Here is a 27,030-nt window from a genome sequence, read left to right as displayed (position 1 = left end):
AGGAGAAGAGGAAAAAGAAGGAGAAGAAGAAGAAAAAGAAGAAGAATAAGAAAAGAAGAATAAGAAAAGAAGAAGAAGAAGCAGAAGAAAAGAAGAAAAGAAGAAGAAGAAGAAGAAAAAGAAAAAAAGGAGAAGGAGAGGAATAAGAAATAGAAAAAGAAGAAGAGGAAGAAAAAAGAGGAAGAAGGAGAAGAAAAAGAAGAAGAAGAAGAAGAAGAAGGAGAAGAAAAAGAAGAAGAAGAGGAAGAAACAGAAGAAGAAGAATAAGAAAAAGAAGAAAAAGAAGAAGAAGGAGAAGAAAAAGAAGAAGAAAAGAAGAAGAAGTAGAAAAAGAAGAGGAATAAGAATAATAATAATAATAAGAATTCCAGTCCGCTATTATATTTTACATGAAAGTCTTGCAGTTGCAACAATGTATCTATTTGTATCCGAATAAAACCATCTGTATCCGAAATGGATACAAATAGATACATTGTTGCAACCGCAAGACTTTCATGTAAAATATAATAGCGGAGCTCTCTGCAAGGGACAGAAGTAATTATGGGGTTAAATGCCGGCCGTAGATGGGACAAAAATTGGCTGATTTTTTTACCGTTGGTGGTAACGTCTGCCGATCGAACAACCAATTTTTTTTTTTTTTTTATAAAAAACGGACAGTTTTCGACCCATCTATGGCCTGCATAGCTATTCCTCCAGCAAAACTGCTGGTACATTTGTGTGAATGGGGAAAAATCAAATGTTCTCCTCCTTTTCCTCTGCAGGTCGAATGTTGTTCATTTATAAAAAAAAAAAAATTGATTGGTGTGACAGTATAGGGCACTATGGTCACTAGATGAAGCTGAAGACCATAGGACATAGATATTAGTAGTATTAGTAGTGATGTAGTGTAGTAGTACGTATATCAGTAGTACATGTGGTAGTAGTAGTAGTAGTATTAGTAGTGATGTAGTGTAGTAGTGTGTATATCAGTAGTACATGTGGTACTAATAGTATTAGTAGTGATGTAGTGTGTATATCAGTAGTATATGTGGCAGTAGTAGTATAAGTAGTGATGTAGTGTAGTAGTGTCTATATCAGTAGTACATGTGGTAGTAACAGTATTAGTAGTGATGTAGTGTAGTAGTGTGTATATCAGTAGTACATGTGGTAGTAGTAATATTACTAGTGATGCAGTGTAGTAGTACGTATATCAGTAGTACATGTGATAGTAATAGTATTAGTAGTGATGTAGTGTAGTAGTGTGTATATCAGTAGTATATGTAGTAGTAGTAGTAGTAGTGATGTAGTGTAGTAGTGTGTATTTCAGTAGTACATGTGGTAGTAGTAGTAGTAGTAGTAGTAGTAGTAGTATAAGTAGTAATGTAGTGTAGTAGTACATGTGGTAGTATATCAGTAGTACATGTGGTAGTAGTAGTATAAGTAGTGATGTAGTGTAGTAGTGTGTATATCAGTAGTATATGTGGTAGTAGTAGTATTAGTAGTGATGTAGTGTAGTAGTGTGTATATCAGTAGTATATGTGGTAGTAGTAGTATTAGTAGTGATGCAGTGTAGTAGTAGGTATATCAGTAGTACATGTGATAGTAGTAGTAGTAGTAGTAGTAGTAGTATAAGTAGTGATGTAGTGTAGTAGTACGTATATCAGTAGTACATGTGGTAGTAGTAGTATTAGTAGTGATGTAGTGTAGTAGTGTGTATATCAGTAGTATATGTGGTAGTAGTAGTACTGATGTAGTGTAATAGTACGTATATCAGAGGTACATGTGGTAGTAATAGTAGTAATGCAGTGTAGTAGTACGTATATCAGTAGTACATGTGGTAGTAGTAATATTAGTAGTGATGCAGTGTAGTAGTACGTATATCAGTAGTACATGTGGTAGTAATAGTAGTGATGCAGTGTAGTAGTACGTATATCAGTAGTACATGTGGTAGTAATAGTATTAGTAGTGATGTAGTGTAGTAGTACGTATATCATTAGTACATGTGGTAGTAGTAGTAGTATTAGTAGTGATGTAGTGTAGTAGTGTGTATATCATTAATATATGTGGTAGTAGTAGTATTAGTAGTGATGTAGTGTAGTAGTACGTATATCAGTAGTACATGTGGTAGTAATAATATTACCAGTGATGTAGTGTAGTAGTGTGTATATAAGTAGTACATGTGGTAGTATTAGTATTAGTAGTGATGTAGTGTAGTAGTGTGTATATCAGTAGTATAGGTGGTAGTAGTAGTATTGATGTAGTGTAGTAGTACGTATATCAGTAGTACATGTGGTAGTAATAGTAGTAATGCAGTGTAGTAGTACGTATATCAGTAGTACATGTGGTAGTAGTAGTATTAGTAGTGATGTAGTGTTGTAGTATGTATATCAGTAGTACATGTGGTAGTAATAGTAGTGATGCAGTGTAGTAGTACGTATATCAGTAGTACATGTGGTAGTAATAGTAGTGATGCAGTGTAGTAGTACGTATATCAGTAGTACATGTGGTATTAATAGTAGTGCTGTAGTGTAGTAGTACGTATATCAGTAGTACATGTGGTAGTAATAGTAGTGATGTAGCGTAGTAGTACGTATATCAGTAGTACATGTGGTATTAATAGTAGTGCTGTAGTGTAGTAGTACGTATATCAGTAGTACATGTGGTAGTAATAGTAGTGATGCAGTGTAGTAGTACGTATATCAGTAGTACATGTGGTAGTAATAGTAGTGATGTAGCGTAGTAGTACGTATATCAGTAGTACATGTGGTAGTAACAGTAGTGATGCAGTGTAGTAGTACGTATATCAGTAGTACATGTGGTAGTAATAGTAGTGATGTAGCGTAGTAGTACGTATATGAGTAGTACATGTGGTAGTAATAGTAGTGATGCAGTGTAGTAGTACGTATATCAGTAGTACATGTGGTAGTAATAGTAGTGATGTAGTGTAGTAGTACGTATATCAGTAGTACATGTGGTAGTAATAGTAGTGATGCAGTGTAGTAGTACGTATATCAGTAGTACATGTGGTAGTAATAGTAGTGATGCAGTGTAGTAGTACGTATATCAGTAGTACATGTGGTAGTAGTAGTATTAGTAGTGATGTAGTGTATAAAGGATTTTTTCTTACATTTGATGGGATTTTAATACAACCTAACATGACTTCTTTAAAAGAACGAACATTTTGTTTATACATCCAATATATCAGTGAAGGTCTTTGCTCTACAGGCACACACACATGGAGATCAAAGTATTTCCAGATACATTTCAGAGCAATTGAAGCTACTTACTGAGTTCATATATTGTACTGTGTTCCAACATTGGTATCCCTCATAGCAGATCTCCATCTTGCAACCTCTAGGTTTGATTACAGATATATTCAGCCTGAGATCCAAATATAGTATTAGTAGGAAAGTATTGTAGCAGAATATAAAGTAGCACTACATGTGATAGTAATAGTATTAGTAATGCTGTAGTGTAATGGTATGTATAGCAGTAGTATATGTGGTAGTAGTAGTAGTATTGATGTGATGTAGTGTAGCAGTATATATATGAAGCAGTAGTACATGTGGTAGTAGTAGTATTAGTAGTGATATAGTGTAGCAGTATATGTAGACGTAGCACATGTGGTTGCAATAGTATTAGTAGTAATATATGCAGGTGTATATAAAGCAGTTGTAAATGTGATAGTAATAGTATTAGTAGTAATACATTGTAGGTGTATATAAAGCAGTAGTACATGTGATAGTAATAGTATTAGTAGTAATATATTGTAGATCTATATAAAGCAGTAGTATGTGTGGTAGCAATGATAGTGATGTAGTCTAGCTGCATGTATATCAGTAGCAGATGTAATAGAAACACTGTAGTATTAGTAGTGATACAATGTAGCAATATATATATAAAGCAGTAGTACATGTGATAGTAATAGTATTAGTTGTAAAATATTGTAGCAGAATATTAGTAGCGGTGCATGTTATAGTAATAGTATTAGTAATGCTGTAGTGTAGCAGTATATAGAGAAGTAGTACATGTAGTAGTAATAGTATTACCATCAGTAGTGGTGTAGTGTAGTAGCATATATAAAGCAGCAGAACATGTGGCAGTGATAGTATTAGTAACAATGACGTGTAGCAGTATATATAGCAGTAGTGTACGTGGTAGTAATAGTACTTGTAGTGATGTAGTATAGCAGTATAGACAGCAGTAGTATATATGGTAGTAATAGTACTAGTAGTGATGTAGTATAGCAGTATACATAACAGTAGTACACATGGTAGCAATAGTACTAGTAGTGATGTAGTACACATGGTAGTAATAGTACTAGTAGTGATGTAGTATAGCAGTATATATAGCAGTAGTACACGTGGTAGTAATAGTACTAGTAGTGATGTAGTATAGCAGTATATAGAGCAGTAGTACACGTGGTAGTAATAGTACTAGCAGTGATGTTGTATAGCAGTATATAGAGCAGTAGTACACGTGGTAGTAATAGTACTAGTAGTAATGTAGTATAGCAGTATATAGAGCAGTAGTACACGTGGTAGTAATAGTACTAGCAGTGATGTTGTATAGCAGTATATAGAGCAGTAGTAAACGTGGTAGTAAAAGTACTAGCAGTGATATAGTGTAGCAGTATATAGAGCAGTAGTGCATGTAGTAGTAATAGTAGTGATGTAGTCTAGCTGCATGTATGTTAGTATTTAGTATGTTAGAAATAGTATTACTATCAGTAATGATGTAGTGTATTAGTATATATAAAGCAGTAGAACATGTGGCAGTCATAGTAACAATGTAGTATAGCAATATATATAAAGTAGTAGTATGTGTGGTAGTAATAATATTAATAGTGATGTAGAGTAGACATACAGTATTAGTATATCAGTTGTACCTGTGATAGTAGTAAATAGTATGATATACCGGTAGTACAAGAGCATTAGAAGTCATAGTAATGTGATATAATACAGAAGAGTGTTGTGTCGCCCTACATTCAGGTATCAGAGAGGGGATCAAAATTAGGATGGGCAGTATCATGTATCATGCGGTGTCATGTAATAGTAGCAGTAGTTGTTATTCTTGGTGTAAGAGTAACTGTATTAAAAGAGTTGTAGTATTATAGAGTTGTAGTTTTATATAGTACCAGAATAGTATGTGTAGAGTTAGTATTAGTTATTGGTAGTGATATTACAAGATGTAGTAAGAAAACCCTGTTATATGGCCTTTCTTTCCCCATGCTGTGTTAATAGAGGATCAGCAGCGCACACTGCAGTTCTATTTAGTAAATTAAATGTATGTTAGTAATAGTTATTAGTAATTATTGTAGTAGAGCCTCCATTCCTAATTGCTTGGTCAGTAGTAGCAGCAGCAGCAGCAGCAGCAATAAGTGGTAAAACAAGATGAAGCACCACAGGGGAGGATGTAGTAATAGTAGTAGTAGAAGCACATGGAAGTATTCATTAAAAGCGATATAGTAAGATGCATTGCACCAGAACAGTGGGCAGAAGTAGTAATAAAACTACAGTAGCAACAGATAATATAAAGCAGTGGTACATGTGAATAGTATTTGTAGCAAAGTATTGTAGAAGAATGTAAAGTAGTATTACATGTGATAGTATAATATTAGTAATAAAGTATTGTAGCAGAATGTAAAGTAGTATTACATGTGATAGTAACAGTATTAGTAATGATGTAGTGTAGCAGTGTGTAAAGCAGTAGTACATGCGGTAGTAATAGTACTAGTAGTAATGTAGTGTAGCAGTATATACTGTATAAAGTAGTAGAGTAGAGCTTCCATTCCTAATTGCTTGGTCAGCAGTAGCAGCAGCAATAAGTGGTAAAGCAAGATGTAGCACCACAGAGGAGGATGTAGTAATAGTAGTAGTACAAGTACATAGCAGTACTCATTAAAAGCGATATAGTAAGATGCATTGCATCAGAACTGTGGGAAGAAGTAGTAATAAAACTACAGTAGCAACAGATAATATAAAGCAGTATTACATGTGATAGTAATAGAATAAGTAGTAAAGCATTGTCGCAGAATGTAAAGTAGTATTACATGTGATAGTAATAGAATAAGTAGTAAAGTATTGTCGAGGAATGTAAAGTAGTATTACGTGTGATAGTAATAGAATAAGTAGTAAAGTATTGTCGAGGAATGTAAAGTAGTATTACATGTGATAGTAATAGAATAAGTAGTATTGTCGCAGAATGTAAAGTAGTATTACATGTGATAGTAATATAGTAATAGAATAAGTAGTAAAGTATTGTCGCGGAATGTAAAGTAGTATTACATGTGATAGTAATAGAATAAGTAGTAAAGTATTGTCACAGAATGTAAAGTAGTATTACATGTGATAGTAATAGAATAAGTAGTAAAGTATTGTCGCAGAATGCAAAGTAGTATTACATGTGATAGTAATAGAATAAGTAGTAAAGTATTGTCGAGGAATGTAAAGTAGTATTACGTGTGATAGTAATAGAATAAGTAGTATTGTCGCAGAATGTAAAGTAGTATTACATGTGATAGTAATATAGTAATAGAATAAGTAGTAAAGTATTGTCGCGGAATGTAAAGTAGTATTACATGTGATAGTAATAGAATAAGTAGTAAAGTATTGTCGAGGAATGTAAAGTAGTATTACGTGTGATAGTAATAGAATAAGTAGTAAAGTATTGTCGAGGAATGTAAAGTAGTATTACGTGTGATAGTAATAGAATAAGTAGTATTGTCGCAGAATGTAAAGTAGTATTACATGTGATAGTAATATAGTAATAGAATAAGTAGTAAAGTATTGTCGCGGAATGTAAAGTAGTATTACATGTGATAGTAATAGAATAAGTAGTAAAGTATTGTCGAGGAATGTAAAGTAGTATTACATGTGATAGTAATATAGTAATAGAATAAGTAGTAAAGTATTGTCGAGGAATGTAAAGTAGTATTACGTGTGATAGTAATAGAATAAGTAGTATTGTCGCAGAATGTAAAGTAGTATTACATGTGATAGTAATATAGTAATAGAATAAGTAGTAAAGTATTGTCACAGAATGTAAAGTAGTATTACATGATGTGATAGTAACAGTATTAGTATTGATGTAGTGTAGCAGTGTGTAAAGCAGTAGTACATGCGGTAGTAATAGTACTAGTAGTAATGTAGTGTAGCAGTATATACTGTATAAAGTAGTAGAGTAGAGCTTCCATTCCTAAAGTAGTAGAAGCACATAGCAGTACTCATTAAAAGCGATATAGTAAGATGCATTGCATCAGAACAGTGGGCAGAAGTAGTAATAAAACTACAGTAGCAACAGATGTAGCAAGACGTAGTAACAGAACAGTATAGGAGAGTTTTCATTATAGAAATAACATAAATACAGCAGCAGAAAGAATAATGATGGGACAATAGTAGTAGAAGTGCTTAGTAGTGGGTGAAATGTACAAAACAAATGTTCAATAGGCAGACAGTAGAAGTACGTAGTAACAATAATAGTTAGGAGTGTAGTAGGATGCTGAAGCAATGATAGGTGTACAGTAATAGTACAATATAGTAGTAGTATTAATAGTAGCATTTATAAGTATAGAAAAATAAATCAGTGTATAGATGCGACTGGGTATTAGTAGTGGTATAGAGCAGTAGTAGTTATGATAAGTAATGTCTAGTAAATGTTTAGCTGGGAAATATGTTCTAGTATATAAGAGCAGTAGTAGTTCAGTTGTGGTATCAATAGTAATACATTGCAACTATAGTAGTTAGGGCCGTAGACAGATGTAGTAGCTGTGCCGTAGCAGGCAGCAGAAATATATGGTAGTAGTAATAATTATAATTGTTAAAAGATGTAGTTGTATCTCCCTGATTCCAACAGTGTAGTGGAGAGCACCAGTAGCATATAGTAACGGATGTAGATAAAATGGTACCAACACTGAAATATATACTGTACATATACCTGTATATACAGTGATAATATATACAGTAGTTTTCAGTTACTAGATGTATGTAGCATTAATAGATGTATAGAGGGATTTTGCAGCAGTGAGGTGGCATGGCAGTCACAGTAGTACAGTATAGTAGAAGAACTCATAAGAAGAGATAAGAAATGTAGTTGCAGTATTAGGTCTATTTGTAAGTATAAAGTGTAGTGAAAAGCAATATTAGAGATATAGTATCAGAGTATTGGAGGAGATTTATACTAGAATATAGCAGTGGGTGTAAAAGTAGAAGTCTAGTATCAGTGTAGTAGAGGATGTTGGAGTATATAGTTAGAGTTGTAGTAGCAGTGTAAAGTGTTTTTAGGTGACGCCACCCCTTCAGCATTGTAGTAGGGGATGTATTCGTAGTATTTAGTAGTATTAATTGTCAGAAGTACTAGAAGATGAAGTAGCAGCTCTCCAGAGCCCCCTACCTCAGAATCAGCAGAAAGGGGAGTAGTAGTGTCATCTACAACAAGTAGTAGTTGCCAGAGTGCCCACTTGCAGTGTATGAGAAGGGGTATTTGTGGTATGTAGTAGTTGTCAGAAGAAGGGAAAGCTGTAGTAGTTGCTCTCCAGAGTGTCCTCAGCCCCCAGCATTGAGGAAAGAGAAGTAGTACAGGTAGTAGGTAGTAATCAGTACTGTGGATTATACTAGCACAGCACCTTAGCAGGATAGTCGCAGTAGTGGTATCTGGCAGCAGGTTGCATATGTCAGTTGCAGTCTTCAGGAGTTTTACTTCTCTGGTAGTATTAGAGGGGGATCGTAGTGCTAAATAGTTGTAGTGCTAGTATATGGATATGTACTGTAGTAGTAGCTCTGAAATGCCTCTCCCCCCTGGAGCAGTATATTCAGAGTAGTAGTACTGATATGTGCCAGAAGCACAGTAAGAGCTCTCTTGAGTCAACCCACCTCCAGCACAATATTAGGGGGACTAGTAATGATATATAGAAGCAGTAGTATTTCTTAGAAGACTTCCACTTGTCTATCAGAAAATGATATTAAGTAGTAGTAGTAATAGTTCTGAGATGTTCATGGAGATATAGTAGCAACTCTGTACAGCTTCCCTTCCTCCAGTAGTGAATTAGGTGTAGACGTGTAGTAGTATTAGTTATTGTTACCAGAGGCATTGGCAATTATTGAAGTATCAGAGTATATCTGCCTCCAGCAGTGTAGTGATTTGAATAGTAGGATCTCCCTACCCCACAAGCTAGGTAATGGAGGCAATAGTAATGGTATGCAGCAGTATTTGTAGTTGTCAGAAGTTCAGTGAAATGTAATAGTAGCTCTCTATGTATAGGGGGGAGTAATAGTAGGGGTTACTGGCAGGAGTTGTAGTTCTCAGAAGTTCAGTGAGATGTAATAGTAGCTCTCTATGTATAGAGGGTAGTAGTAGTAGGGGTTTCTGACAGGAGTTGTAGTTGTCAGAAGTTCAGTGAGATGTAATAGTAGCTCTCTATGTATAGGGGGTAGTACTAGGCGTTTCTGGCAGGAGTTGTATTTGTCAGAAGTTCAGTGAGATGTAACAGCAGCTCTCTATGTATAGGGGGTAGTAGTAGGGGTTTCTGGCAGGAGTTGTAGTTGTCAGAAGTTCAGTGAGATGTAATAGTAGCTCTCTATGTATAGGGGGTAGTAGTAGTAGGGGTTTCTGGCAGGAGTTGTAGTTGGTAGAAGTTCAGTGAGATGTAATAGTAGCTCTCTATGTATAGGGGGTAGTAGTAGTAGGGGTTCCTGGCAGGAGTCGCAGTTGTCAGAAGTTCAGTGAGATGTAATAGTAGCTCTCTATGTATAGGGGGTAGTAGTAGGGGTTTCTGACAGGAGTTGTAGTTGTCAGAAGTTCAGTGAGATGTAATAGTAGCTATGTATAGGAGGTAGTAGTAGGGGGTTTCTGGCAGGAGTTGTAGTTGTGAGAAGTTCAGTGAGATGTAATAGTAGCTCTCTATGTATAGGGGGTAGTAGTAGGGGTTTCTGGCAGGAGTTGTAGTTGTCAGAAGTTCAGTGAGATGTAATAGTAGCTATGTATAAGGGGTAGTAGTAGTAGGGGTTTTTGGCAGGAGTTGTAGTTGTCAGAAGTTCAGTGAGATGTAACAGCAGCTGTCTATGTATAGGGGGTAGTAGTAGTAGGGGTTTCTGGCAGGAGTTGTAGTTGTCAGACGTTCAGTGAGATGTAATAGTAGCTATGTATAGGGGGTAGTAGTAGTAGGGGTTTTTGGCAGGAGTTGTAGTTGTCAGAAGTTCAGTGAGATGTAATAGTAGCTCTCTATGTATAGGTGGTAGTAGTAGTAGGGGTTTCTGGCAGGAGTTGTAGTTGTCAGAAGTTCAGTGAGATGTAATAGTAGCTCTTTATGTATAGTGGGTAGTAGTAAGGGTTTCTGGCAAGACTTGTAGTTGGTAGAAGTTTGGGCAGATATAGTAGCAGCTCCTCATATTAACCCACCTTTGGCAGTGTATATGAGGAAATTGTAGTGCTATCGGACAGAGTTGTAATAATAAGAAGTTCGGGGAGATGTAGAAACAACTCTAGGGTCTCCCCACCTACAGCAAGATATTAGGACAGGAGTTGTAATAAGTAGCAGCTTTTCATGTTCTCTCATGCCCAGAAAATTATTGATAACAGTAGTAGTGGGATCTGCTAGTAGCTGTAGTTGTCACAAGTTGAGAGAGTTGTAGTAGTAGCCCCCCATGTTTCCTCACCTCCAGCAGTCTTTTGGGTAGTAGTAGCGATATCTGGCAAGATTTGCTGTTGGTAGAAGTTTAGGGAGATGTAGCAGCAGCTCTCCATGTTCCCCTATTTCCAGCAGTGTATTGGGTGTAGTAGTAGTGGTATCTGGCAGGAGCTGTAGTTGATAGATGTTTAGGAAGATGTAGCAGCAGCTCTCCATGTTCCCCTATCTCCAGCAGTGTATTGGGTGTAGTAGTAGTGGTACCTGGCAGGAGCTGTAGTTGATAGATGTTTAGGAAGATGTAGCAGAAGCTCTCCATGTTCCCCTATCTCCAGCAGAGTATTGGGGTGGTGGTAGTAGTGGTACCTGGCAGGAGCTGTAGTTGGTATAGGTTTAGGGAGATGTAGCAGCAGCTCTCCATGTTCCCCTATCTCCAGCAGTGTATTGGGGTGGTGGTAGTAGGGGTACCTGGCAGGAGCTGTAGTTGGTATAGGTTTAGGGAGATGTAGCAGCAGCTCTCCATGTTCCCCTATCTCCAGCAGTGTATTGGAGTAGTAGTAGTAGTATCTGGCAAGAGTTGTAGTTGGTAGAATTCCAAGGAGATGCAGTTTCATGATCCCCCACCCCCAACAATGTGTTATGGGTTGTAGTAGAATCTGACAATGGTTGTAGTTGGTAGAAGTTGGTAGATGTAGTAGCAGCTCTACATGTTCCTCTAGTGGCATATTGGGGGTAGTATAGTAAAATTTGGCAGTGGTTGTAGTTGGTAGACGTTGAAGGATATTTTGTAGCAGATTTTCACATTAATAGGGGTAGTAGTGGTAGTATTGGTTGCCAGAAGTGCAGGGAGATGTAGAATTGACTCACCATGTCTCCCACCTCCAAAAGAGTGTTGGGAGTAGTAGTGGTATCTGGCAGTGGTTGTAATTAGTTAACATTCAGGGAGATGTAGTAGAAGCTCTCTATGCCCCCCCCCCCCCTACCTTCAGCAGTATATTAGGGGTAGTAGTAGTGGTGGTATTGGTCATAGGGTCAGGAAGCTGTAGAAGCTACTCTCCATGTCCCATACCTCCAAACGTGTGTTGGGGTGGTAGTGGTATCCAGCAGTGGTTGTAGTTGGTATAAGTTCAGTGAGATGTAGTAGCAGCTTTGTATGTTCTCCAACCTCCAAAAAAAAATTAGGGGTATCAGCATTAGTGGTACTATTGATTGTCAGGAGTTCAGGGAGATGTCAGGAGTTCTGCATGTTTTCCCACCTCCAGCAGTATATTGGGGGTGGCAGGAGGCTGGGGGTGGTTTCTGGCAGGAGTTGTAGTTGGTAGAATTTAAGGATGATAGTAGTAGATCAGCAAGGTCTTCTCACCCCATCAGAATATTATGGGGAGTTGTGATAATATTGGATGTCAGAAGTTCAGTGAAATGAGGTAGCAGCTCCCCAGGTTCCCCCACTTCCAGCAGTATATTGTAGTTAGTAGTATCTGGCAGTAGTCATAGCTGGAAGAAGTCCCAGCCACTTCCAGCAATGTATTGGAGGTACTAGTAGTGGCATTGGGCAGTGGTTGTAGGAGGGAGATGTAGTATCACCTCTATGTTCCTTATCTGGATACCCTTATCCTCCATACCCAGCAGTGCATTAGGGAAGTTAGTAGTGGTATCTCTTAGTAGTAGTTGCCAGAAGGTCAGAGAGTTGCAGTGGCAGCTCTCCACATTCTCCCACCTACAGCAATCTATTGGGAGTAGGAATGGGATCTGGCAGGAGTTGTAGTTGGTAGAAGTTCAGGAAGATATATTAGCAGCTCTTCATGTTCCTCCACCAGTCTATTGGGGGTAGTAGTGGCATCTGGCAGGAGTTGTAGTTGGTAGAAGTTCAGGAAGATATATTAGCAGCTCTTCATGTTCCTCCACCAGTCTATTGGGGGTAGTAGTGGCATCTGGCAGAAGTTGTAGTTGGTAGAAGATATATTAGCAGCTCTTCATGTTCCTCCACCAATCTATTGGGGCTAGTAGTAGCGGTATCTGGCAGATGTTGTAGCTAGCAGAGCTACAGGGAAATATATTAGCAGCTCCTCATGTTCCTCCACCAATCTATTGGGGGTAGTAGTGACATCTGGTAGGAGTTGTAGTTGGTAAAAGTTCAGGAAGATATATTAGCAGCTTTTCATGTTCCTCCACCAGTCTATTGGGACTAGTAGTAGCGGTATCTGGCAGATCTTGTAGCTAGCAGAGGTACAGGGACATATATTAGCAGCTTCTCATATTCCTCCAGCAGTCTAATGGGGGTAGTTGTGACATCTGGTAGGAGTTGTAGTTTGTAAAAGTTCAGGAAGATATATTAGCAGCTCTTCATGTTCCTCCACCAGTCTATTGGGGGTAGTAGTGGCATCTGGCAGAAGTTGTAGCTAGCAGAGGTACAGGAAGATATATTAGCAGCTCTTCATGTTCCTCCACCAGTCTATTGGGGGTAGTAGTGGCATCTGGCAGAAGTTGTAGCTGGTAGAAGTTCAGGAAGATATATTAGCAGCTCTTCATGTCCCCCCACCAATCTATTGGGGCTAGTAGTAGCGGTATCTGGCAGATCTTGTAGCTAGCAGAGGTACAGGGAGATATATTAGCAGCTCCTCATATTCCTCCAAGAGTCTAATGGGGGTAGTAGTAGTGTTATCTGGCAGGAGTTGTAGCTGGTAGACATTGAAGGAGATGTAGTAGTAGCTCTCCATCTCCATAGGGATAGTAGCATTGGTTTTCTGAAGTGCAGGGAGTTGTCCCTCACCTCCAAATGTGTGTTGGAGGTGCTAGTAGTATCTGGCAGTGGTTGTATTTGGTAAAAGATGAGGGAGATGTAGTAGCAGCTCTGTATCTTCCCCCGTTTCCAGAAAAATATTAGGGGTGGTAGTGGTAGTATTGGTTTTCAGAGGTTGTAGGAGATGTAGTGCAGTTCTCCCACTTGTAGCATTATAATTGTAGGCTCCCCACCTCCACCAGTATATTGTATTGACTAGAAAAAAACAACCTGAACTAGAGATAAAGATGAGCAGAAACTACTAAACATAGCAGAAAGCCGGAGATCACAGTATAATATTTTAGTTAGACACATTGAAACATTGCAGCAAATTCAGATGTACAAACAAAGCTTTGTTTGTATATCTGATATAGTATTTTGCTACAATGTTTCAATATGTTATACTGTGAGCTCAACCTTCTGCCATGTTTAGTAGCTTCTGCTCATCTTTATCTCTGGTAGAGGTTGTTGTCATTAATTTAGGCGTTGAGGAGCACAGACTCATCATTGTTGCAAGAGAACTTGTTATATCGCATAATTATTTGATGCTGCACCCATTCTTGAGTGAGATAGTGGCAGTGTTGATTGTCAGAAGTACAGGGAGAGGTAACACCATCCCTCCATACTCCCCCCATACTCCCCCTCTTCCAGCAGTATATTAGGGGTAGTAGGTGGTAGGAGCTCAGGGTCATGTTCCTCAACCTCCTCTTGGGGGGGGGGGGGGTGTAGTAGTAGTATCTGGCAGGAGTTGTAGTTAGTAGACATTGGAGGAGGTGCAGTAGCAGCTCTCCATGTTCCTCAACCTCCTCTTGGGGGGGGGGGGAGGTTGTAGTAGTAAGATCTGGCAGGAGTTGTAGTTAGTAGACATTGGGGGAGGTGCAGTAGCAGCTCTCCATGTTCCCTGCATCCAACAGTGCATTGGGGGGTAGTAGTAGTGATATTTGACAGGAGTTGTAGTTGGTAGAAGTTTAGGAAAATGTAGTAGTTCTCCAAGTTCCCTTACCTCCAGCAGTGTATTAGGGGTAGTGGTATCTGACAGGAGTTGTAGTTGGTAGACGTTTAGGAAAATGTAGTAGCTCTCCAAGTTCCCTTACCTCCAGCAGTGTATTAGGGGTAATGGTATCTGACAGGAGTTGTAGTTGGTAGACGTTTAGGAAAATATAGTAGCTCTCCAAGTTCCCTTACCTCCAGCAGTGTATTAGGGGTAGTGGTATCTGACAGGAGTTGTAGTTGGTAGAAGTTTAGGAAAATGTAGTAGCTCTCCAAGTTCCCTTACCTCCAGCAGTGTATTGGGGGTAGTAGTACTGATATCTGACAGGAGTTGTAGTTGGTTGAAGTTGTTGGAGATGTGGTAGCTTTCTATGTTCCTCTAGCTGTATATTGGGGGTAGTAGTAGTGGAATTTAGCAGTGGTTGTAATTGGTAGTTGCTGCTCTCCAGCTTCCTCTAGCAGTATATTAAAAGTAGTAGTTGTGAGATCTGGCAAATGGTTGTGGCTGATAGAAGTTGAGGGAGATGTAGTAGCAGATCTTTATGTTTCTCTAACAGTGTATTGGGGGTAGTAGTATTGGGATCTGGCAGTGATTGTAGTTGGTAGGGGTTGAAAGAGATGTAGTAGTAGTAGCTCTCCCTGTTTTTCCAGCAGTATATTGAGAGTAGTAGTAGCAGTGGGATCTGGCAGGAGTTGTAGTTTGTCGAAGTTGAGGGAGATGTAGTAGCAGTTCTCACTTTCCTTCTCCAGCAGTGTATTGAGGGTAGTAGTGAAATCTGGCAGTGATTGTAGTAGGTAGGAGTTGAAGGAGATGTAGAAGCAGCTTTCCATTTTCCCTAGCAATATATTGGGTAGTAGCATTGGTATCTGGCAGGAATTGTAGTTGGCACAAGTTAAAGGAGATGTAGTAGCATGTCTCCAGAGTCTCTATGCCTCCAGCAGTGTATTCGAGATTGTAGTGGTAGCTGGCAGGAGTTGTAGTTGGTAGAAGTTAAGGGAGATGTAGTAGCAGCTCTCCCTGTAGTATATTGTGGGTAGTATTTGTAGGATCTGGAGGTGGTTGTAGTCGATAATAGTTGGTGGATGTAGTAGCAGCTCTCCCTGTAGTATATTGGGGGTAATAGTTGTGGGATCTGGATGAGGTTGTTGTCAGAAATAATTGATAGATGTAGTAGCAGCTCTCCTTATAGCCTGATGGAGGTAGTAGTAGTAGTGGGATGTTCAGGTGTTTATAGTCGCTAATAGTTGGTAAATGTAGTAGCAACTCTCCCTGTAGTTTATTGGGGGTAGTAGTAGTGGGATGTTGCAGTGGTTAATAGAAGTAGTAGCAGCTCTTCCTGTAGTATATTGGGGATAGTAGTAGTAGGATCTTGTAGTTAGTCACAGTTGGTAGGTGTAGTAGCAGCTCTCCCTGTAGTATATTGGGGGTAGTAGTAGTGGGATGTTGCAGTGGTTAGTAGAAGTAGTAGCAACTCTCCCTGTAGTCTATTGGGGGTAGTAGTAGTGGGATGTTGCAGTGGTTAGTAGAAGTAGTAGCAGCTCTTCCTGTAGTATATTGAGGGTAGTAGTAGTAGGATCTTGTAGTCAGTCACAGTTGGTAGGTGTAGTAGCAGCTTTCCCTGTAGTATATTAGGGGTAGTAGTAGTGGGATGTGGAGGTGGTTGCAGTGGGTCATAGTTGGTAGATGTAATAGCAGCTCTCAGTGTAGTCTATTGAGGGTAGTAGTGGGATGTGGCAGCCGGTCACAGTCGGTGGGTGTAGTAGCAGCTATCCCCGCAGTACATTGGGGGTAGTAGTAGTGGGATGTGGCAGCCGGTCGGTAGGTGTAGTAGAAGCTCTCCCCGCAGTACATTGGGGGTAGTAGTTGGGATGTGGCAGCCGGTCGGTGGATGTAGTAGAAGCTCTCCCCGCAGTACATTGGGGGTAGTAGTTGAGATGTGGCAGCCGGTCGGTAGGTGTAGTAGCAACTCTCCCCGCAGTACATTGGGGGTAGTAGTAGTGGGATGTGGCAGTCGATCACAGTCGGTGGATGTAGTAGCAGCTCTCCCCGCAGTACATTGGGGGTAGTAGTAGTTGGGATGTGGCAGCCGGTCGGTGGGTGTAGTAGCAGCTCTCCCCGCAGTACATTGGGGGTAGTAGTAGTTGGGATGTGGCAGCCGGTCGGTGGGTGTAGTAGCAGCTCTCCCCGCAGTACATTGGGGGTAGTAGTAGTGGCAGCCGGTCGGTAGGTGTAGTAGCAGCTCTCCCCGCAGTACATTGGGGGTAGTAGTAGTGGCAGCCGGTCGGTAGGTGTAGTAGCAGCTCTCCCCGCAGTACATTGGGGGTAGTAGTAGTGGCAGCCGGTCGGTAGGTGTAGTAGCAGCTCTCCCCGGAGTACATTGGGGGTAGTAGTAGTGGCAGCCGGTCGGTGGGTGTAGTAGCAGCTCTCCCCGCAGTACATTGGGGGTAGTAGTAGTGGCAGCCGGTCGGTAGGTGTAGTAGCAGCTCTCCCCGCAGTACATTGGGGGGTAGTAGTAGTTGGGATGTGGCAGCCGGTCGGTGGGTGTAGTAGCAGCTCTCCCCGCAGTACATTGGGGGTAGTAGTAGTGGGATGTGGCAGCCGGTCGGTGGGTGTAGTAGCAGCTCTCCCCGGAGTACATTGGGGGTAGTAGTAGTGGCAGCCGGTCGGTGGATGTAGTAGCAGTAGTTGTGTGCAGTCTCCCCGCCTCCAGCAGTGTAGTAGGAGGAGGAGGTGGTGTCGGGGAGTTTCCTCCCCTCCTGTACATATATAGCGCAGTGTTGGTACCTGGAGCTCGCACACACACGGACACACACGCCGGGCTGTAGTGTAGCGGGATGACTGACGCTCCGCTCTGCCTCTCCTCCAGGTGCTGCAGCTGAGCCCGGCTCCCTCCTCCTCCCGGCTCCGCTCCCCCGGCTCCGCTCCCCCGGCTCGCCATGCTGTTTGATAGCTTTGACCTGGTGTCGGTGCTGACCACCCTGGCCGCCTGCCTGGTCTCCGTGGCTCTGCTCCTCGCCGTGTCCCAGCAACTGTGGCAACTGCGCTGGGCGGCCACCCGGGACAAGAGCTGCAAGCTGCCCATTCCTAAAGGCTCCATGGGCTTCCCACTGGTGGGGGAAACCTTCCACTGGATACTGCAGGTAAGGCTCCCCTGTCTGTCCCCACTCCTGATCGTGTCCTGTCTGTCACTGCTGTCCCCACTCATGGCTATGTCACTAAAACTTTTCCTGCATTTGCTGTCTTCTCTATTTCTTCTCTACCCACTCATGACAATGTCACTGAAACCTTCTCTGAACTCAGTGTCCTGTCTGTCACTGCTGTGCCCACTCGTGGAAATATCATTTAAACTTTTCCCTCCAGACAAGGCTCCCCTGTCTGTCCCCACATCTGATCGTGTCACCCTACAATCAGTGTCCTGCCTGTCACCTCTGTCCCCACTCATGACAATGTCACTAAAACTTTTCCTGCATTCAGTGTATTCTCTATTCCTTCTGTCCCCACTCATGACAATGCCACTAAAACGTTTCCTGCATTCAGTGTCTTCTCTATTCCTTCTGTCCCCACTCATGACAATGTCCCTAAAACATTTCCTGCATTCAGTGGCTTCTCTATTTCTTCTGTCCCCACTCATGACAATGTCACTAAAACGTTTCATGCACCCAGTGTATTCTCTATTCCTTCTGTCCCCACTCAGGACAATGCCACTAAAACTTTTCCTGCATTCAGTGTCTTCTCTATTTCTTCTGTCCCCACTCATGACAATGCCACTAAAACGTTTCCTGCATTCAGTGTCTTCTCTATTCCTTCTGTCCCCACTCATGACAATGTCACTAAAACATTTCCTGCATTCGGTGTCTTCTCTATTTCTTCTGTCCCCACTCATGACAATGTCACTAAAACGTTTCATGCTCCCAGTGTATTCTCTATTCCTTCTGTCCCCACTCAGGACAATGGCACTAAAACTTTTCCTGCATTCAGTGTCTTCTCTATTCCTTCTGTCCCCACTCATGACAATATCACTGAAACATCCATTGCTCTCTGTGTCTTTTCTGTCACTGCTGTGCCCATTAATGGAAATATCATTTACACTTTTCTATTCAGACAAGGCTCCCCTGTCTATTCCCACTCCTGATTGTGTCACCCTACACTCAGTGTCCTATCTATCAGCTATGTTCCCACTCATGACAATGCCACTAAAATGTTTCCTGCATTCAGTGTTCTCTTTTTTACTTTTGTCCCCACTGGTGTCAATATCACTAAAAAATTCACTGCTTTCTGTGTCCTGTCTTACACTGCTGTCCCCACTCATGACAATATCATTAAAACTTTCCCTGCACTTAGTGTCCTCACTATCACTCTCCCCACTCATGGAATTATCATTTAAAAGTTTACCTTCCCCACTACTGACAATATCATTGAAACATTCCCTGCTGTCAGTGTCCCATCTATCACTGCTGTGCCCACTGGTGACAATATCACTAAAACGTTCCCTGCACTCAGTGTCCTGTCTGTCACCTCTGTCCCCACTGGTGACAATATCACTGAAACTTTGCTCTGCTCTCAGTGTCCTGTCTGTCACCTCTGTTGCCACTCATGAAAAATTCATTTAAACTTTTCACTGCACTTGGTGTTCTGTCTGCTACTTCTGTTCCCACTCATGAAATATAACCAAAAACGTTGCCTGCACTCCTCTCTGTCACTTCTACCCCACTCTGAAAAATATAATTTAATCTTCCCCCTGCACTCAGTGTCCTGTCTACTACCTTTCTCCCCACTCATGATAATATCACAGAAAATGTTGCCCACACTCAGTGTCCTCTCTGCAACTTCTTTCCCCACTCATGGAAATATCACTGAAACTTTTCCCTGCACTCAGTGTCTTGTCTGTCACTTCTGTCCCCACTCATGAAAACATACCTGAAACTTTCCCCTGTATTAAGTGTCTTGTCTGCCATTTATGTGCCCACTGGTGACAATATCACTGAAACTTTCCCGTCCCCACTCATAAAAATATAATTTAATTTTTAAGAAAATGTTGCCTGCGCTCAGTATCCTCTCTGTAACTTCTGTCCCCACTCATGGGAATATCACTGAAACCTTTCTCTGCATTAAGTGTGTTGTCTGCCACTTCTGTCCCCACTCATGACAATGTCAATACAGCTTTCCCTGCACTTAGTATACTCTCTGCTGCTTCTGCCCCACTCATGATAATATTACAGAAAATGTTGCCAGCACTCAGTATACTCTCTGAAACTTCTGTCCCCACTCATGGAAATATCACTAAAACTTTACCATGCACTCAGTGTTCTGTCTGCCATTTCTGTGCCCACTGGTGACAATATCACTGAAACTATCCCCTGTCCCCACTCATAAAAATATAATCTTTAAGAAAATTTTGCCTGCGCTCAGTATCCTCTCTGTAACTTTTGTCCCCACTCATGGGAATATCACTGAAACTTTTCCCTGCACTCAGTGTCCTGTCTGTCACTTCTACCCCCACTCACAACAATGTCATCAAAACTTTCTCCTGTCCCCACTCATAATAATATAATTTAATTTTTCAGAAAATATTGCCAGCAGTCAGTATCCTTTCTGTAACTTCTGTCCCCACTCATGGAAATGTCACTGAAACTTTTCCCTGCACTTAGTGTCCTGTCTGTCACTTCTATCTCCATTCATAACAATGTCTCTTCAACTTTCCCCTTCATTAAGTGTGCTGTCTGCCACTTCTGTCCCCACTCATGACAATAAAACTTTTCCCTGCACTCCGTGTCCTGTCTGTCACTTCTGTTCCCACTCACAACATTGTCATCAAAACTTTCCCCTGCAGGTTGTGTGTTATCCTGGCAGTGCTGTCTCTGTGATAGTGTCCCCATAACCCGTCCTAACTCCTTCCCACAAATGAAATTGTCACCCTGCACAGTCAGTGATCGGTCACAGTGTCAGTGTTTTTTTTCCCCCACTAGTGATACTGTAACTATTTCTTGCACTGGCCACAAGTCAGGTCTCTCTTGCTGTGTCACCCGTGATATTGTCAGGACTGTACTTGTGACTGCTGGATCTAGTTTGTACACTGGCATGTGTGGAATTACCACTGGTGACATTGTAACTAATGGTTTGTCCCTCTTAGTACTCGTGATGCTGTCCTGTAGCTTTCCATTGCTCTATTACTATACAATCACCCACTCATGAACTTTATGCCACCCTTGATCATGTCTCTGCCATTCCCTCCTGTGCTCTGTGTTTGTATTTTCCTAACTTTTCTGTAACTTTGTATCTCTGTTAATTTGTAGCGTGTCAGTTTCCATGTGTGATTTGTCACTGGTGAAATAATACGTTCTTGCTGTGGGTGCCACGGGGAATGTTGTCACTGTCCCCCGTGGAGTGTTTGCCCCTAGTCCTCTCTCTTTGAACTCTTGTTTTTATTGTTTTAGTGATGATCTTAGGCATTATGTGTGTCACACGTGATTCCGTCACTCGTGAAACTATTACTTTGTTACTTAAAATGTTTATTGGATGGTTATTGTGATCTTGTTGTGAATTGTGTGTCACCAGCATCATTTCCCCTCCTGAGATGTCTGTATCCCACGGTCACTGGTGATATTTCCACATCTCCTCCTCTGTTGACTCTTAGAATATTACCGGGAATTACCCACTAAGTCCCCTGATATTGTCAGCACTGTCCCAGGTATTTATCCATTGATTGCAGTGACCACTCCAGTGTGGGACCCACTGGTGATTTTATCACAGACTCCCTGTAGACAGGTCTAACTCTTAAGAACATACATCCACTCCTCGTGTTATTCTGGTTCCCCTGTTGTTTCTCCTTGCAGCATCAGTTGTTCCCCACCCGAGTCCCCTCTGTCACTGGTGAGGTTTCCTCCATTCTCCTCAATGCCCACTTGTGTCCTCGCTGTCTGATATGGAGGCTGCACACTGTGGAATTGTCCCCAGCCATGTGAGTGCTGTGCTGCCTCCCCTGACCCACTTCCCTGCCTCTGACCCCTGCCACTGTCACCCTGTGCCCTGCCTGTCACCTCAGTGTCACTCCAGGTCCCCACCCGTGTCGGGGACACTGCTGTGGGGTGAGCAGGGAGCTCCGCTGTGTCTGAGTTCTGCAGAGTGGATGGAGGTTGTGCTGTTTGTTCAGAAATTAACCTTCACCCAGCCCTGGGAATGTTACATTGTACCTCCCCTGTGTATACCTACCTGTGTGATGTCAGGGAGAGCTACTTACCTATACATCTACCTACCAATCTATCTTCATATCTACCAATCTACCTACCCTTCTAGATCTACCTACCCATCCATCTTCATATCTACCTACCTACCCTTCTAAATCTACCTACCCATCTATCTACCTACCTACCCTTCTAAATCTACCTATCCATCTATCTACAACTCTACCTACCCATATATCTACCAATCTACCTACCCTTCTAGATCTACCTACCCATCCATCTTCATATCTACCTACCTACCCTTCTAGATCTACCTACCCATCCATCTTCATATCTACCTACCTACCCTTCTAAATCTACCTACCCATCTACCTACCTACCTACCCTTCTAAATCTACCTACCCATCTATCTACAACTCTACCTACCCATATATCTACCAATCTACCTACCCTTCTAGATCTACCTACCCATCCATCTTCATATCTACCTACCTACCCTTCTAGATCTACCTACCCATCTATCTACCTACCTGCCCTTCTAGATCTACCTACCCATCTATCTTCATATCTACCTACCTACCCTTCTAGATCTACCCACCCATCTGTCTACATATCTACCTACCTACCCTTCTAGATCTACATACCCATCTACCTACCTATCCTTCTAGATCTACCTACCCTTCTAGATCTACCTACCCATCTATCTCCCAATCTACCTACTCTTCAAGATCTACCTATCCATCTATCTCTACAAATCTACCTACCCATCTATTTACCAATCTACCTACCCTTCTAGATCTACCTATCCATCTATCTACCAATCTACCTACCCTTCTAGATCTACCTACCCTTCTATCTACACATCTACCCTTCTAGATCTACCCACCCATCTATCTATATATCTACCTACCCTTCTAGATCTACCTACCCATCTGCATCTCTCTCTCCCCCTCTCTGTCTCACTCTCTCCCCCTCCCCCACTGTATATTTGGGGTTAGTGGCAGTTGGTTTGCAGTGGGACCTCCTGTCTATTTGTGGAATAGAAGGTAGTTGGTGTTTGATTTCGGTGATATTTGAGGCTGTATGAGTTTCCTAGAAAGATCAAATGAAGTGAAATCAACACGGATCAACAAAGTACAGAAGATCACAATGTATGCAGGAATGTAAGCTCTCTGGTCCAGAGATCTTCTCTTGGTGGTGGCGGTGCTGGGGGCAGACCATTGGCTGACAGTAGTGGGGGCTGTTTATGGGCAGAGCTGGCACACAGGCATGCCAGGAATGTGGTTGGTGCAGGCTGGGTGGTGGCAGGTGCCAGACAGGGGAAGGGTTAACCATGCCATCTACTACTTGTAGCAGTAATAATAATAATAACAACAACAATAGTATTATTATTATTAATAACAGCAGCGACAATATTAATAGTAATAATAATATTAACAATAATTATAATAAAAAATATTAATAGTAATAACAATAATAATAACAACACTAACATTATTAATAGTAATATTATTATTATCATATTATTATTGATATTATTATTACTAGCATTATTAGTATTAATAGTGTTAATATTGTTATTACTATTAATATTTTTTATTATAATTATTGTTAATATTATTATTACTATTAATATTGTCGCTGCTGTTATTATTATTATTGTTATTATTATTATTATCATATTATTAATAATAATAATAATAATAATAATAATATCAATAATAATAACAATATCAAAAATAATAATAATAGTAACAATAATAATAATAACAGCAGCGACAATATTAATAGTAATAATAATATTAACAATAATTATAATAAAAAATATTAATAGTAATAACAATATTAACACTATTAATACTAATAATGCTAGTAATAACAATATCAAAAATAATAATAATAGTAACAATAATAATAATAATAATAGTAACAATAATAATAATAATAGTAACAATAATAATAGTAACAATAATAATAATAGTAACAATATCAATAATAATAATAACAATAATAACAGTAACAATAATAATAGTAGAAACAATATCAATAATAATAGTAACAATATCAATAATAATAATAATAGTAACAATATCAATAATAATTATAATAATAGTAACAATAATAATAATAATAATAATAATAGTAACAATAATAATAATAATAATAGTAACAATAATAATGGTAACAATAATAATAATAATAGTAACAATATCAATAATAATAATAACAATAATAACAGTAACAATAATAATAGTAGAAACAATATCAATAATAATAATAATAGTAACAATAATAATAGTAACAATATCAATAATAATAATAACAATAATAACAGTAACAATAATAATAGTAGAAACAATATCAATAATAATAGTAACAATATCAATAATAATAATAATAGTAACAATATCAATAATAATTATAATAATAGTAACAATAATAATAATAATAATAATAATAGTAACAATAATAATAATAATAATAGTAACAATAATAATGGTAACAATAATAATAATAATAGTAACAATATCAATAATAATAATAACAATAATAACAGTAACAATAATAATAGTAGAAACAATATCAATAATAATAATAATAGTAACAATAATAATAGTAACAATAATAATAATAATAGTAACAATATCAATAATAATAATAACAATAATAACAGTAACAATAATAATAGTAACAATATCAATAATAATAATAATAGTAACAATAATAATAATAGTAACAATAGCAGCAGTGACATCAGGCCAGCCCAGTGGGCCCCACACCCCATAAAGCGGACAGTCTGGGCAGTGTACAAGGCGGACGGCTGAGCGACATCCAGGCTACTTGGCATTGCTGCTTTAAGGCCCAGTGAAGTCGTGTCAGTAGTCCAGAGGCAGGTAAGAGTCAGGGCTGGTGAGTGTCTGAGCTCCAGGCTGGGGAGGGATGGACTGCCACCTCTGGGCCCAGCCTCCTCCTCCTCCTCCCTGAACCTTCATCAGCTCCATTAACCCTTCAACAACCTCACCTGACGCAGCCCTTAAAGGGATTTTCCTTATAGAATGCCCCCTCCCCCCTCCTTTTTGTTACATTGTATCCCCTCTGTACAGATCTGTGTTCCTGGAGAACCTGTAATCTACTTTCGGATGGGATGAGTTCAATTGATGGATTTTTTTGTAGCTCTTCAGGTGACAACGTTTCATTTTGGCTCCATCCTGCAGCAATTGTGCATGGAGATAGATTACAAGAAAACAAAAAAAAACGCAAAAAGGCAGATTGGAGATTTTTTTGGTTTCTTTTCTGTGATCCTGCGATCCATCAGGGCGCTGTACTGGGCATGGTTTAACCCTTGCCCTGCCGATACACCAAAGAAAGCCTTTCTTTATAGAATGCCCCCCCCCCTCCATTCTTTTGTTACATTGTATTTCCTTTTAGAAAAAAAAACCAATTGTTTAAAAAAAAAAAAAAAATGGCAGTTTACTTCCCAAAGCTCTGTGTATCATAAAAAAAACGAGATTTTATTTGAGTTTCATCCTTTTATTACCTTTTCTTAGAGTTTGCCTCTTAGTCTGTGGATCTCCTGCAGCCTCATTGCAGCCATTTCCCATCTGCATCCCCTCCAGAAATGACCGCACTGCGTTTCTCGGGATGACCACGGTGGACTATCCCTGTGCTGAAGCCCCGTGATAAAATTAGGAGACAGTTGTCACCCTGTGACAGGAAGTGCCTGCACAAGGATCTTCATGGTGGGATCAGCAGGGATTATTTGAATGAAAGCTGAAGATTTATAAAGACCGAAACAAAAAAAGTTTTGAATGGAAGAAACATGTTGGGGCTCATTCCCACGAGCAGCAGCCCTTACCCGCTCCTCTGAAAAGCAACCTGTGGTGAAGCGTCTTTCAGTGGGCGGTTGACAGGCAGTTTGGAGGCGAAAAGTCACCTTCTCACCACCTGTGTTAATGCCCAAAAGGCCAAACCAACATTCACAGGTGCGACGCGTTCCTTTTACCTTTGATGGGTCTCGTTTGGCTGCTGTATTACCCGCTGATTGTGGATGCAGCATAAGTGGGAGGTCAGGGGTCGGCATTCCCTACAGTTGTACAGGCTCCATTCTTGCAGCAAGCCAGACAAAGCCAGCCTCATTTCCTGGCTGAAGGACATCCAGCATCATCTAGCCCTTCCCTCCCCAGCCTGACTGTCTCCAGCCAGCCGCTTTCATTCATTCAGTTCTATTAATCATGGAGACTCAGCATCAGATGTGGGCGTTACTACAGCTTTCTTTTTTTCAGGATGCTGTGTACAGCACTCTGCTGGCCCCTCCCACCAGCCATTGTTGGCACCACATGTGGGCGTGACTACAGCTTACTGGTTTCAGCATGCTATGTACAGCACCCTGCTGGCCCCGCCCACCAGCCATTGTTAGCACCACATGTGGGCGTGACTACAGCTTACTGGTTTCAGCATGCTGTGTACAGCACCCTGCTGGCCCCTCCCACAAGCCATTGTTGGCACCACATGTGGGCGTGACTACAGCTTACTGGTTTCAGCATGCTATGTACAGCACCCTGCTGGCCCCTCCCACCAGCCATTGTTAGCACCACATGTGGGCGTGACTACAGCTTACTGGTTTCAGCATGCTATGTACAGCTGACTGCTGGCCCCGCCCACCAGCCATAATCTGCCTGCTGTGCATAGAAAAGCACAGAGACGCAGTGATGACATAATAAGATATATTACTGCTTACTGTTTTCAGCATGCTATGTACAGCCGCCTGCTGGCCCCGCCCACCAGCCATTGTTAACACCACATGTGGGCGTAACTACAGATGACTGTTTTCAGCATGCTATGTACAGCCGCCTGCTGGCCCCGCCCACCAGCCATGATCTGCCTGCTGTGCATAGAGAAGCACAGAGACGCAGTGATGACATCATTAGGTATATTACTGCTTACTGTTTTTCAGGATGCTGTGTACAGCCGACTGCTGGCCCCTCCCACCAGCCATTGTTAGCACCACATGTGGGCTTGACTACTGCTTACTGTTTTCAGCATGCTATGTACAGCTGCCTGCTGGCCCCTCCCACCAGCCATTGTTAGCATCACATGTGGGCGTTACTACAGCTTCCTTTTTTTCAGGATGCTGTGTACAGCCACCTGCTGGCCCCTCCCACCAGCCATTGTTAGCACCACATGTGGGCGTAACCACAGCTTACTGTTTTCAGCATGCTATGTACAGCCGCCCGCTGGCCCCGCCCACCAGCCATTATCTGCCTGCTGTGCATAGAGAAGCACAGAGATGCAGCGATGACATAATTAAGTATATTATGAAAAGGGGAAGATGTTTTTTTAATAATTTCATTACAATGTTGATGAGAGGGTGAGGGAGGAGCCAGGGAAGATAAAATGTAAGAAGATTAAACTTCAGATTTAAATGAGTTGCGCACATCTATAACCCATAGTTTGGGGTGACATATGCCCACCCAGCCCA

The 27,030-nt window shown here is 40.7% G+C and overlaps 1 protein-coding gene across 2 annotated transcripts in view; it reads left to right on the top strand.

The window, feature by feature from the left end:
• The window catches only part of CYP26B1 (cytochrome P450 family 26 subfamily B member 1), a 187,374-nt gene that overhangs the window by 81,891 nt on the left and 78,453 nt on the right, over positions 1-27,030 (top strand). The window contains exon 2 of one of the 2 annotated variants that reach the window (XM_089689983.1): positions 17,237-17,510. In XM_089689983.1, the coding sequence (XP_089546109.1) occupies positions 17,307-17,510 (204 nt within the window). In that variant the 5' untranslated portion in view covers positions 17,237-17,306. Of the gene's footprint in view, positions 1-17,149; positions 17,511-27,030 lie in introns of those variants that run through there. The other variant, XM_089689982.1, reaches the window with a different exon arrangement.

Source organism: Staurois parvus, unplaced genomic scaffold (genome assembly GCF_062004578.1).
Source record: "Staurois parvus isolate SC_StPar_1 unplaced genomic scaffold, SC_StPar_1.0 ptg000507l, whole genome shotgun sequence".
NCBI classification, from domain to species: domain Eukaryota; kingdom Metazoa; phylum Chordata; class Amphibia; order Anura; family Ranidae; genus Staurois; species Staurois parvus.
Note: the sequence above shows the minus strand (reverse complement) of the source record. Positions and strands in the feature narration are given on the sequence as shown.